General features: G+C 42.3%; 1 protein-coding gene across 12 annotated transcripts in view; it reads right to left on the bottom strand.

Annotated features, from left to right (window-relative positions):
• dmd (dystrophin) overlaps nucleotides 1-14,997 on the bottom strand; it is a 1,582,845-nt gene that overhangs the window by 449,479 nt on the left and 1,118,369 nt on the right. For all 12 annotated transcript variants that reach the window (XM_055644518.1, XM_055644513.1, XM_055644515.1 and 9 more), the window contains 2 exons: nucleotides 13,658-13,805; nucleotides 9,848-9,997 (listed from right to left, as the gene is read on the bottom strand). In XM_055644518.1, coding sequence (XP_055500493.1) covers nucleotides 9,848-9,997; nucleotides 13,658-13,805 — 298 coding nt within the window. The remainder of the gene's footprint in view (nucleotides 1-9,847; nucleotides 9,998-13,657; nucleotides 13,806-14,997) is intronic.

The raw sequence follows: 14,997 nt of genomic DNA, 5'->3' as shown, positions 1-14,997 counted from the left end.
CTGTTGAATTATTTGACACAGAAGGCTGTGGATAGATAGATTCTTGATTAGTACAGGTGTCAGCAGTTATGGTGAGAAGGCAGGAGAATGGGGTTAGGAGGGAGAGATAGATCAGCTATGCTTGAATGGCAGAGTAGACAGAGGGTCTATTATCACATGACCTTATAACCAAAATCCCAGCTCTAATATTAAAAGTTGTCCTTCAAAGCGAATTGTTCCTCTAGACAAGCTGTTCCAATGCTTTTATAGCACTGGCATCTGCCAAACAAAGTTGTTAATTGGCAAGTGCACCTGCCCACAAAAAGCAAAATAATCCAATTTAATTCATGAGGATGGACAAGCTAAGACTTTATTCCTTGGAGGATGATGCGTGATCTGAAAGAGTGTATAAGCTCATGAGGGGAATAAATAGAGAGAATGCACAGAGTCTTTTAACCAGAGCGGGGGAATCAAGAACCAGAGGACATAAGTTTATGGTGAGAGGGCAAAGACTTAGTAGGAAGCTGAGGGGCAGGTTGGGCCGGTGGTAGGTATATGGAACATGCTTTAAAATACAAGGTACATGGATATGAAAGGATTAGAGGAAAGGCCAAACAAACACAGGCAGGTGGGACTAGTGTAGATCTTGGTCTGCATGGGCAAATTGGGCCGAAGGTTCTATTTCCGTGTTGTACGACTCTTTGACAATCAGTTTCAACAGAATCACTCCATTCCGTATCGCATTGTAGCCTTAGTTGGAACATGGACATGAAGTTGAATTTGAGAGATCAGTGAGAGTAGGAGTGGCAGCCACTGACCTTAGCTGAAAGGAACCTGCACACAGTGTAAAAAGAACTTGCGTAAAACCGATGGGAATCAAGAGCAGAACTCTCCACAGGTTACAGGAATGATCAGCACATAGAACATTGCCGTTGATTGTTGAAGGACAAAGATCTCAGCCACAGTACATTGCTGCAGGTGTCTCTCAGCAGCCCAATCATTTTCTGTTGCTTCATCAATAACTTTTTTTTGTTGTGAGATCTGACTGCAAAATGTTCAACCCTCTTTTGCATCTACTGTACTCAGAAAATAAAGTTGTCCATGTCTGTGCAAGATTGACGTTGAAGCAGATTGGAGGCAAGTTACATCGGAGGCAAGGAATGTTTCCCACTTGCCTTGATTAGTGCATCTGCAACAACAGCCACAAAGCTAGATACCACCCAGCAGTCTTCTAGATTGGCAACTCAATCATCAGCCTAAACATCCATCCGGGCCAACAGCTGTGCATCCAGACCTCAGCACCATCTGCAAAATGACTTCAGCAATTTATCAAGGCTTTTTTTTTTTACAGTGCTTTGCAAGTCTATAATCTGTATGTCAAAGGATAACGGCAGGTCATGCGATGCGTGCGAATGCCAAAGTCTGCAAACTCTCTTTGTTTAAGAAGGAACTGCAGATGCTGGAAAATCGAAGGTAGACAACAATGCTGGAGAAACGCAGCGAGTGAGGCAGCATCTATGGAGCAAAGGAAATAAGCAACGTTTCAGGCTGAAAAGCCTTCTTCAGACTGCAAACTCTCTTCCAAGCCACACACGGCGTTAAACTGACTTGGAAATATACTGCAGTACCATCTTGATCACTGGGTTAAAGTACTCAAGCTCCCAATTAAGCAGCACTATGAGAATACCTCGCTACAACATGCGATACGATATGATAGAACTTTATTTATCCCAGGAGGGAAATCAATCTGCCAATAGTCATAAACACAAGATAAGTGAAATTAAAGTGGCGAGTGGAAAGGATTGGGGATGTGCAAAGGGGGGGGGGGGGGGGGGGGGGGGGGGGGGGGGGGGGGGGGGGGGGGGGGGGAAGGGTGATCAGTCTACACAATGACAGAGAAGGGGGAGGAATTCTACAGTTTGATAGCCCCAGGGAAAAAAGGATCTCCTGTGGCATTCTGTACTGCATCTTGGTGGAACCAGGCTGTTGTTGAAGGTGCTCCTCCAAGACCATCTCCCATTAATCCAACTACGCCCCCAGGACAGAGCCAGCCTTCCTAACAAGCTTGCTAATCCTATTGGCGTCCGCGGTCTTCGCCTCTGATACCCCAGCACAGGGCGGCGAAGAAGATGGCACTGGCCACCACCAATTGGTGGAACATCTGCAGCATCTTACTGCAGACATTGAAGGAGCTGAGCTTACTCAAAAAAAGTACAGCTGGCTCTATACCTTAAGGAGGGAGGAGGGTTGAATATTTAATTGAACTTCAGAATTCCTGAGCCCAGAGAGCAAATGCTGAAAGTCTTTGTCACTTCCATGGTGCAATGGCAATTGTTGGCTCCAGGCTAGCCTACCATATGGGACCTCGTCAAAGATCCTACTAATGTCCACATCGACAACATCCACCACCCTGCCCTCATCAATCCTCTTAGTTAGCTGTTCAAAAGACTACCAGATTAGCGAGGCTCGATTTCCCCTGCAGTAATCTGTGTTGCCTATCCCTCTTCAGTCCTTGTCACCACTATCTCGGTTCCCCAGGCTCTTCTTCAATAACTGTCCCACAATAGCCACCCTCCATTCTTCCAGGTTATACCTGTGGCTAAAGTTAATACAAATAACTGCATTGGTCTCCACAATTTATTCCATCACTTCCCACAAGATTTGAGGATACACTTGGTCAGGTCCTTGGTCCGGCTCTGCTGTCTGATCGTCTCAGCGTTTCCAGCATCTTCTGATTTTAGTTACCTATCTTGTATCATCAGCAACTTGAATACATTTGGCCACAATGTTCCCACATTGATCCCTGTTTATAGTTTGTCTTGTTCAAAATGACTTGTTTATCCCTGGCTTTTTGTTATCCATTAACTAATACTTTATCCATACTACTAAAGTTTTAACCTTATTAGCCATTTATTCTACTTTATTGTTTTCAGTAAGATCTTACTAAGTGCCTTTGGGAAATTCAGATGTCCTTTGCAATCCACATTTTCCAACCTTCACCATTCTGTGAGTTATATCCTCAAATGACTTTAAAAGTGCTATTAATTACACCTCCCCTTTCATAAAACTAAGGTGACTCTGCCTTAACATGTTATGCTTTTCTAAGTGCTGTTATCGGTTGCATTAAAATGGACAATAAAACCTGAGTTATTAACAGCGGATCGACCTGCACACATCTCGATTGCCGATTGTCTGCATTTCCGGCAAGCATAAGATTTATATTAAAAAAGAGCATTGTGTGTCCATCCTCTGCGCAGCTGTTTTTTAGGGTGGCACAATATAACTTTTAGAAACAAGTAGCAGCAGGTGCTGGTTTACACAAAGAGTTTCTCAAGATTCCCCAAAAGTTAATTTGCAAGTAGAATTGGTAGTGAGGAAGGCAAACACAATTTATTTCAAGAGGGCTAGAATACAAAAACAGGGATGTAATGCTGAGGCTCTATAAGGCGCTGGTCAGGCCGCATTTGGAGCATTGTGAGCAATTTTGGGCACCATAACTGAGGAAGGATGTGCTGGCCCTGGAGAGGGTCCAGAGGAGGTGCACAAGAATGATCCCAGGAATGAAGGGGTTGACATATGATGAGCTTTTGACGGCCTGTACTCACTGGAGTTTACAAGAATGAGGGGGGATCTCACTGAAATGTACCCAATAGTGAAAGGTTTGGATAGAGTGGATGTGGAAAGGATGTTTCCACTAGTGGGAGAGACTTGGACTAGAGGTCATAGCCTCAATTAAAGGATATTCCTTTGGAAAGGCGATGAGGAGGAATTTCTTTAGTCAGAGGGTGATGAATCTGTGGAATTATTTGCCACAGAAGGCCGTGGAGGCTATGCTTCAAATGTCCATAGTTGCAGCCTGACCAGACAAGAATTACCAGCCTTTGTGTGTTTTCATTTCAGGTTTCCTGCTTCTGCAGGATTTTGCTAAAGCTTAACTGTGGTAGAGCCAGTCTCATTTGCATAGGTTTCTCACAATTTGCCAGCTCCATGATTCTTGTTGTGTCAGTCTGCATGGCTGGGATTGGGAAAAACACAGTTTCTAAACTTGGATGGGCCCGGATACATTTGGTGTCAGTGAAACCTGATTGCCCATTGTCAAAACAAGTTGCCAAACGTGAACTGTGACCTTGTCGAGACATTGGCGTGTTGCGGCCATTGGAGGTCCATCTGTCAGGCGCTCCATGCGAGTTACCAGGCAGTACAAAAGCGAAAATCTTCTCTCAGTAGCCAGTCTTTAACAAGAACAATTTTATTTAACCTGCATCCTATATTTTCAGTTACTATATGATGCACGCACACAAAATCTACAGTGAATCTAACTGAGGCATTGTTGGAATTAACAGTGGATTGGCTTCCTTGACTGTATGCGCCTGGCTCTATTATTGAATATCCACATTTAAACTTGTGCTGGGTGAAGCCACCATCTGCATTGTACACTAACACATCACACATACAGTTTGAGAGCCCATGCTGGATGAACGAGGCAGATGGGAATTCTGGCATGCTGCTTACTGTCTAATAATCCGGCTCATCTCTTTCCACTGACAACAGCCCAGGAATAACATTAAAGTGTATTAAATTCCTATAGCAAACCTCCAATGCCTTGATTCACTGGCTCCGGGCCTAATCTATCAATCCATTTACTGCACAACAAAATGTGCAAAACCGATTATGAAACTGTTTTCCCAAACTGGCCCAAATGAATAGGTACTGATAATATTGGCAAGCAGAGCTTTGCAGCCAACACAGTTCCCTGTGTCGATTCGGCACCTCGAGTTCGAGCGCGTAGGCAATAGAAATACTTCTATTGGCAAGATGATTAATGTGCTTAGCTTCCTCCAAAGAAGAAAAAAAAACGGGAGCTTCAGCAGAAATCATTTACAGATTGCTCAGAATTAAGTACAAATAATGAAATGAAGTCGGCCTGATGCATAAGGCATGGGGTTTTACACTCTCCCGGGGCAGTTCATGGCTATTAAGAGAATCTGTGCCATTTGAATTGAGTGCGGCGAATAGAGAGGTGAAAATGTACCCCATTTCTGTTGATTTTGAGTTGGAAAAGTCGAGTACAAGATCCAATGCCACTCAGTATACATTTAATGCCACATCACCTTTAAGTTTAGTCATACATCCGTGGCACATGGCTCCTTGAATCTGCCAGTGAGGGGCTATAAGAGCCCTTCCTCAAATTGGTCAAAAATGAATCGACACTTGCAGCACAGTGGCGCAGCAGTAGAGTTGCAGTGCCGGAGACCCGGGTTCGATCCCGGCTACGGGTGCTGTCTGTACGGAATTTGTACGTTCTCCCCATGACATGCAATGGGTTTTCTCCAAGATTGTTGGTTTCCTCCTACACTCCAAAGATGTACAGGTTTGTAGGTTAATTGGCTTGATATGTGAAAATTGTCCCTAGTGTGTGTAGGATAGAGTTAATGTGCAGGGATCGCTGGTCGGTGTGGACTCAGTGGGCCGAAGGCCCTGTTTCCACACTGTATCACTAAACTAAACTTGCATTGGCTAAGGTTTGATTAGTTTGTCCAAGTATGCTAAACCAGTGGACCTTATCATTCAGCAGAAGACACCATAGATACGATATGCAAATACTGTACATTTTTCATTCAGTCTCCATCCCACCCTACTTCCAGCTTCATTAAAATACTGCAGCTTGCTGCAGGAACATCAAGAACCGACACCTCCTCTCAACTCCACAGGGAACTTTCAGTGATGGATCAGGGAACCATTTAGTAAGTGAGGCTTTAGATTTTGATAAAAGCCTTGTTAAATTACTCAGTTGGCAGTCCAGCTCATTAGTTTCTTGTTGTGGAGGTTCTCAGACTAATATCAGATGAATCTTGCTGTGATGTCTTCATAGCCATGGCTTGTTTCCTCTGCAGATTCCAGCACTATCCAATTTCTCCTTGATAGGTTTTATTAAATTCCCAGCTAAGCAGCCAAATTGTCCTTACACTAACTCACGGACCGGCTAAAAGGAACAAAATAATTGACACACTCTATTTGACCTGTTGGATATATGTGTAACATTGGTTCATAAAGAGAAAGTAGCTCAGGGAATTAAGGCGATGTGAACAAAATAATGGTCCAGATTCACCAAGTATAAGGTCAACACGAACTTCAACTAACCCTTGCCTTCCCCCTCTCTCCACCCCTCCCCCATTCTCAGTTCTCCGACTGGACTGATTGTCCTCATTTACATGTTATCTCTGTTTGCTTTGTTGTTACCTGCTCCTAGCTAACAATGATCTATTCTTCCTTGATCTCCATCCCCCTTTGTCTCGTTTTTCACACCTCACACTTCCTTATCTCTGTATCTTCCTCTCCCCATGACTCAGTCTGAAGAAGGGTCTCGACTCGAAACATCACCCATTCCTTCTAGCCAGAGATGCTGCCTGCCCCGCTGAGTTACTCCAGCATTTTGTGTCTGTCTTCTCCAATTAATGTGCCCAGTCCTTTCTCAACACCATGGCTGAACATAAGGTGGGGTTGATTATTTGTTTTATTTGTCAGGTCTGGATTTTAGATGCATTGTAATTAGTCCATGCAAGTGTAGGAACTCACTATTCATGTGGAACACCAGATTATGAATACAGTATGTGCCAGCAGCATTTTATCGGGTAGCATCTCAGCATGGTTTGGGCACTGCTCCATCCAAGAACACAAGAAACTCAGAGAGTTGCGGACATAGTACCGACCATCAAGCAAACCAACCTCCCTTCCATTGACTCCATTTATACTTCACGCTGCCTCGGCAAGGTCGGCATAATCAAGGACAAGTCTCACACCACCTCATTTCCTTCTCCCATCAGCCAAAAGGTACAGAAGTATGAAAACACACACCTCAGGTTCAGTGACAGTTTCTTCCCAGCTGTTATCAGGCAACTGAAGCATCCTATCACCAACTAGAGAACAGTCCTGACCTACCATCTACCTCATTGGAGACTCTCGGACTACCTTTCATTGGACTTTACCTTGCATTAAACTGTATTCCCCCATCCTGCATCTGCACACTGTGGATGGTTTGATTGCAATCAAGTATCGTCTTTTTGCTGACTGGATAGAACTCAACAAAAAAGCTTTTCAGTGTACCTCAGTACACGTAAAATTAATAAACTAAAGTATTTGTAAAGTCAGAGTTATTGATGAAGACGGATATAGACTGGGATGTTAACCCGATTGATACAAATACATCTATTAATGCTCCTGAACACATCATCAGTGATGTAACCTGGGGGCATTGGGTGTTTCAGGTCTGTCGACATCAGACACCCTCACACAGGCGACCCAGCCGCGGTTGATCAGACCATGACGTGTTCAGGTGGCATTCGCTCCTCCCTATGGACCTCCTCTCCTGATCCAATAAAGTATCATGGAGAGAGGTCTTTGGCAAGAAGTTACCATTCAGGGTGGACTAGAATATCGAAAGACAACACACAAGGCTGGATCTTACTCATCTTCAAATGCCAGCTCCAAGAAGAAGCAACAGCAAACATAACACAAGGAACTGCAGATGCTGGAATCTTGAGCAAAACACAAAGTGTTGGAGGAACTGAGTGGATCAGACAAGATCTTTCTTCAGACTGCTTGTTGGAGGAGGGAAGAAAGCTGGAAAAGCCAGGTGGGGGGGGGGACGGACGACAAACATGGCATAATCAATACTGACTGTAACATCTGCAAAAGTGTCTCCATAAGGGCTTGAGTACAGGTCACGAGGCAGATCAAGTACAATCAAGTAGAGAAGCAGAGAAGGAGGTCTTGAGTTACAGCACCTGCTCCCCAGCTCAACTCAGAATTGCTGGCATAAGTTCGTATCAGACCAAGGTCTTATGAAAACTTAACTGCTTTTTAGCATATTGTGTAAAATTCTACTGAACCATCTCTTGTGCTCTCCATGGTCTCCAGTAACATTCTTATTTGAAAGCCTCAGCCTCTTTCTCAACACTGAGACTATTACAAACAAGGTTGTCATGTTAAATGGGATTGCTATTAAAAAAAAAAGCCTTCTATTAAAGTACACAGACTTTTTGGATGAATTTGAAGGAATTCCGATAAGAAAATACATTTCAAGTCATCAAAGGTTCCTGTTGTACATCACTCTGTCCTGAAAACATGACATCAGCTCTTTAGGCTATTCTAGTTAAAGAAAAATGTCTCCGGTATAAATCTATGAAGTTTTATTTTTGCTGTTCCTAGAAATGCGAACGTCACATCATGCAACTAATGACAAATAGCAAGATAGTCACATAAAAATGGCTGAATCACTGAGGGAAGAATTACAAAGAAACATAGAAAAGAGGATTAGGCCATTCAGCCCTACGAGCCAGCATCGCCATTCAATATGATCATGGCTGATCATCCAAAAACAGTGCCACGTTCCTGCTTTTCCCCCAAGTCCCTTGATATAAATCCTGTCACAAGGAAGCACGACGCAAAAGAAACGTTGCAAATACAGTTCATTTGAGTTATGTAATTGTTTTTTCCTTCGTGGAAAGTTGAAGTACAATCTCCCTCTCAAAATCTATTAAATATATATTTTTTAAATGTGAAAAATAAAAGATCCTTTTTCATTTCAAATAAATGCAACTTAGACGAAGCATTAATAAGAAGCAATACAACACAGACTGGCTCATCTGCTTGAAAACATCAAGATAAGCTTTTTTTACCCCCAATCCCTTATCGTTATTTAAGTGTCTTAATGAGAATCGTTTCACCCAAAACAGTAATTCATAATATCTAGCTGCTACCAAAGATGTGCATTTAACACACAGCTAACATAGAACAGTACAATACGGGAAGGTGCTCTTAGGCCCTCAAAATTAGTGTTGAACATGATGCCGTTAAACTGTGCTGCCATTATTCTCTGCACTTCCATGTGCCTATCTAATTGCCTCGTAAACGCCACTATCGTATCTGACAGCAACACCACCCCGGCAATGTGTTCTGGCCTCCCAGATCTGCCTGTGTAAAAAGCTTGCTCCGCACATCTCCATTAAACTTTCCCCCTTTCACCTTGTAGCTGTGGCCTCTCGCGTCCGACATTTCCACCCTGGGAACAAGGTTCTGATTGTCGCCAGGGCCTGTCCCCACGAGCAAGCGACCTCATGCGGCAAGCGCTACCTAACGTGGTCGCTTGAGCCGTACAGCCTCGGGGGGCCGGTCCCACTTCGATCGCCGGAGCCGTATGGAGTTATGCGGAGCTTGTCCCGACATCGCGCGGGGCTCCGAAAAACTGAGCGTGTTCAAAAATTCCGCACGGCAACAGCCTGCCGGCCCGCAGCCACCTCGACACCTTATGTCACGCGCAAACTTTCCGCGGACTTTGCTCGCACTTCATGTCACTCACTCGACCTCCGCGCAGCCCCCGCTTCTGGTTAGGTCGCACTTGCCGCATGGAGTTGCTTAGGTCACGCTTGCCGCATGGAGTCGCATGCTCGTGCGACAGGCCCTTACCCTATCAATAAATCTCATAATTTATATACTTCTATTGTCTCCCCTCAACCACTGAAGTGCCAGAGAAAACAATTCAAGTCTATCCAACCTCTCCGTGTAGCTGAAGACCTCAAATCCAGGCAGCATTCTGATAAACCTCCTCTACACCATCTCCAAAGATTCCACATCTTTCCTACAATGAGGCGACTAGAACTGAACAAAATACTCTAAATGTGACCCAACCAAAGTCCTGTAGAGCTGCATCATGGCTTCCTGACCAATTTCACCAGTTGACCCACAAACAAATTGACAACTGCTAAACAGTTGTCAATTTTACCCTTTAAAGTTGAGCATCCTAATTCTTACTCCAATGATTTTAATTGTCTTTTTCCTGGCAATGTGTGAAATTTCCGGTAGTTCATACCTTTGTCCAGCGATTGTTAATCTGCAGGAGATGAGTATCCAATTTAAAGCGTTGTTCTGGGTCCAGAGATTTGCTTTTGAGCGCTACTTCTCCCCTCTCATTTAAACACTTCAATATTCCTTTCCGTGTCGGTAATTCTTCCAGCCGTAACTGCAAAAATTGGAAGAGGAAGTAAGTTTTCCATCTCTACATTTTCACTTAATATCTAACTACAAATTTCCATGCATGCTTCTAAAGATATCATAGTTGTGCTTGTAGAAGGGCTGGTTATTGTTCCAGACACGACCTGTTCACTGCAGATCCCTCCACCTCCACATATGACCACATGTACAAAGAGACAAGATTTGATTAAAAAAGGAAGATTATGTCGGGTACTGAGGGCTTAATACTGCAGAGTATAAAAACTACATCTTTGAAATTGAAATTGAAATGAGGAAAGCAACGAGGATGTGTAAAAATACTGGCAAATAAAATCAAAGGAAATCAAAGATCTTTAATAAGTAGATAACGACGCAGAGAATTACTGTGAAAAGCCAAAAATATAATGCATGGAGCAGGTTTAGGTCTTCATAAATACTTGTACATAAATTCATTAAATAATTCACTAGTATTCAATATGCTGCTGACAACATAATTAAAGAGGAAGAATATGAAACAGTGGATGGGATAAACATGTTGAAAGAAGAATTATTAAGTCATCAAATTACCTTTGAAAATCCATAAATAGCTAGGACCAGATTAAAAGAAATCCCAATCGTTGGAAGGAAGCAAGAAAATTGTAGCGTTGCGTTTTCAATTCTCCCAGGCCATAGGAGTGATCTCAGATGATGTGAATCATTGACTCATGATTTGTGGGAGAGGTGTGGGAAAGAAGGGTAAATCATGTAATTACTTCACAGTTAATTTAAGTTTGGAGTTGAGCAAAGTGTTGGAATCAATTCTAATGGGCCTGTCCCACTTAGATGACTTCATAGGCGAGTGCAGGAGACTCTGCACTCGCCACACGCTCGCCACATGTTCGCTGGTGGTATCTGGTGAGTCTCCTTCATGGTCACGAGGAGTTCCCACATTCTGGGAATTAGTCATGGCCTCAGTATGGTCGCCGCAAATTTTTCACCATTTTTTTTCAAAAATTTTCAACATGTTGAAACATTTTCTGCAACCAAAAAATTAGTCGCCATGGAGATAAACGATAGTCCTGTTGTTGTAGGTGCAGTTGTAGTGGGGTCGCCATGTAGTTGTAGGTTGTCGAGGTAGTTCTAGTTAATCACCTTTGCTGACTGGTCATTTTCATTGGCTCATTGGGGGGAAAAAACGTAAGTTTTCAGAACCAAGGATGACCGACCAGTAATGTTAAATGTCCGCTGAACCTCACAGCTGTGTATCTCTGGATTATTAAAACTTGTCTGGATTTGCTGAAGGATTGTCACGTCTTGATTAAATTAACTGAATTGTTGGAGCAGGTAACCGAGTGAGTGAATGGGGGCAACACATATGATAGTCGATGTGGATTTTAGCATTGCTATATTACAATACTGCAAATCTGTAGAAGGGTCTCGATCCAAAACATCACTCATTCCTTCTCTCCAGAGATGCTGCCTACCCCACTGAGTTACTCCAGCATTTTGTGTCTACCTGCAAATCACATGATGGTCACAAAAGTAAAGGAAATTTGATTTAATGGAGATCGCTAACTGGATCTGAAGAAGGCTCCCAACCCAAATGTCACCTATCCAAGTTCTCCGGGGATACTCCTTGTTACCGAGATTCTGCCACTTTTTGATCTATGCAAGATTCCCGCATCTACGGATCCTTGTATCTCCAGATATAAAATTAATCCAGTGGGAGGAAACAAAGGGCATTGACGACAGGTATTTATGAGACAAGATGATTGTTACCTAAGGGGTTCCAAAGTGCTCAGTGTGACCTAGGGTCTTTCTTCTGAAACATCACTTTATTTCTCTTTTCACAGGTGCTGCTTGACCTGGTGAATGTTTCCAGCATTTTCTGGTTTTATTTCATATTTCCTGCATTTGCAGTTATTTTTGATTTTCACCTACATTTGTTGGAATATTTGTTAACATCTTCTCAGCGGTTTAGTATCGAGTTCCAACACAGAAACAGGCCCTTCAGCCCACCGTGTCCACACTGACCAATAGGGACAATTTACACTTGTAGCAAGCCAATTAACCTACAAACCTGTACGTCTTTGGAGTGTGGGAGGAATATGCGGAGTGTTGCCGAAGATCCCAGGTAAAACCCACGTGGGTCATGGGGAGAAGGTACAAACTCCAGACAAGCACCAATAGTCAGGATCAAACTCGGGTCTCTGGCGCTGTAAGGCAGTAGCTCAACCACTATTGACTTTACTGCAAAACATCTTTTAGACTATTTTCCGTGGGTTATTTGTTATTGATTAGCACACACATGACACACCACATATTAAGAATGATTTAAACAAAAACAAAATTCTTTGAGAAATAGTGCTTAATTTATAAGTACGTAGCTGAAAGACAACACATATGCAACATTTGCACTGATACCCTGTGGATTTTCTTCAAGAAAACATTCTGATGGTTGACCACAAACCAAGTTCAGTGGCGGAGCACGAGAATGTAACTTGTTGTAAGGCAGAATACAACCAAGTAACCTGAGCAGGCTGGACCTAGCACAGGAAGAGGACCTCTATTCTGAAAGGAATAGCTGCAAGGTATCAAGGCAGGTTTGATCTAATTCGCAGGTTGCAAATTATTATAATTTACACCCCTTACTACTTTTGACCATCGAGACATATTTGCAAGTAAACTTTCCAATTACTTTTTAATAGTTTGGGAATGTTTTGAATGATTCTGAACGTCTTTGCTCGTGTTCATGAGCAACTACAAGTTCCTTTTCAAATTCTACTGGTTCTCCATGCAGCGGTTTGTACAATGCTCATGAAGCCACTAGGCAAGGATTTAGCCTGAATACACAGCTGGCTCGGGAGAGGACATTTGAGGCTGGGGATCTGCATGAATTAAATGTAGCCATTCATCCTAAATTATGTGCTAATCCGGGCAATACATTGCTCTCCATAAAATCTAGATTACTCGCACCATTCACAGTTTTTATGAAGACACTTTCCTTGGTTTATATTGATATTACATTATGGAATGTTCGCACATATCCTTGTGTTGTTTGCAACTGCACAGATGATGGTGTTCCTTTACTGTGCAGATCATGTGCAAAATGAAAACACAAAGATATTTATCACGCACGAGAATCCGTTTATCTGGGGCACCTCTGATGCTCAGACACGGGGGTTTGTAATCGGGAATAATTTGGTTGTGACCAGACATAGAATCTTAAAAGTCTTTTGAGTCTGAAGAAGAGTTGTGACCCAAAACGTTGCCTATTCCTTTTATTGGAAGATGCTGGCTGACCGGTTGAGTTAATCCAGCATTTTGTGTTTATCCACTGAATCTTTAAATGGCCACAGTCGACCAAGGGAATGTAGCTTCCGATTAATCAAGCTCAAATCTGGAGCAACAAAACCAGCACAACCAAACGTGGGTCATTCCGAATTCAGTGCCACACCGCTGAGTACCTCGGCTCAATAATCCACTGGTGCACTGCAGAGAAGTTTATTGATTTTATAATTTTATTCCTAATGGTGTATAATTTAGAAGCCTTTTACATTGTACAGAGTGATTTTCAAATGGACTTCTTAAGTGTGCACTTGCACATATATTTATAGGAGGCTGACGGGAAGGAGCAAGAATTGGACAAGGCAATGAAACTCACATTCTTTCAGCAGTTCTAGCCTATTACCTTGACTCTTTCCAGTGAACCTTTCAGCTGCTGCTCGTTTCCAGGGTCAGGCACTAATCCCAAAGTGTTCTCCGCATCTTCCAGCCAGCAGGTATACTCATTCAAATCTTCCTGTAATTTTGAAAGAATATTCTTCTCCTCCTCCAACCTGTCGTAGGTGAAAGAATGAAGATGATCGGTTTGAATCGCATTTGGGAATTAGAAAAGTCAGCAATTGTATTGCCATCATCACAGCCATCACATCACCAATTATACTTTCAGAAAATGCACTCTTTGAAAATAAAATTAGGGAATCAACCTTTGCGAAGGAGTAAATGGAAAGAAAAATAATTAAGCATCTGTGTATACTCAGGTTGCTGTCAGCAAATTTTAATGTGGTGCCACGGCACTGTGTCGAGAACATCAGACTAGGGTTCCAACACATTAATATCTACAGCCTATTAAATCACATCAACCTTGTATTTTGCATTTTCTGATGACAGAAAGTGCCCAAGCATAAAACTCTTCTTTGCACCACTGCATCACACATTCATAATCTCATTAAAAAATTGCCTACTCACCTGTGTAATCCACTCATATGAAATTATAAAAAGTGGACAAGGGGAAAAAAAAATGTTGTCTGCAAGACTCAAATGAAACAATCTCAACTACATTTGAATTTGACGCGAATGAGTGAGAGGAAAACATAAGATACATAACAACCTCTGGTGATTCAGAAATCATGCACAGCTTGCAATTAGTGCCGAATCAGACCAATGCTAAAAACTACTGTTTTTTAAGCGAATGAGTTATTAGATTGGTTTTCAGTATCACTATTCTTGTCTGGGATCACATTCTGTATTTTTGAAATGATCAATTCCCACAAATGACACACAAAGTTTACTACGACATTAGAAATTAACTTGTGATTTAGATTGCAGAGAAACCTAATTTTCCATCTGTTCTAGTTAATAGAGAAGAAAATAAAATAAAAATGTATTTTGTTCCATAGGTGAATTTATAAATTTTGGATGCAGCATTTCCCATTCAATTTTATTTTACATTTTACAAAGTTTTTTGGTAATCTCTGCATCATCTTACTTTTAACCAGTGAAGTCTCTCTCAAGGACCATCTCATTCAGTTACTCCTTCTAATTGTTCCTTTCCAACTTCAAGGCCATTATTTTTAAGCCCATTAATGAAGCACCTTGGGATATTTCTTACTTCAAAGTACTGATATAAATGTAAGCTGCTGCTGCTGCCACTGCATCTGGCACAGACTTTGAATCAAAGTCTGCTCTCTGCTAATTATTGTGGTTCTACATGGAAGGAGACTGGTTCAAGTTAAATTACTTCCTAAT

The sequence above is a fragment of the Leucoraja erinacea genome, chromosome 13, assembly GCF_028641065.1.
Source record: "Leucoraja erinacea ecotype New England chromosome 13, Leri_hhj_1, whole genome shotgun sequence".
NCBI lineage: Eukaryota > Metazoa > Chordata > Chondrichthyes > Rajiformes > Rajidae > Leucoraja > Leucoraja erinaceus.
This window is presented reverse-complemented; position numbering and strand designations above follow the sequence as displayed.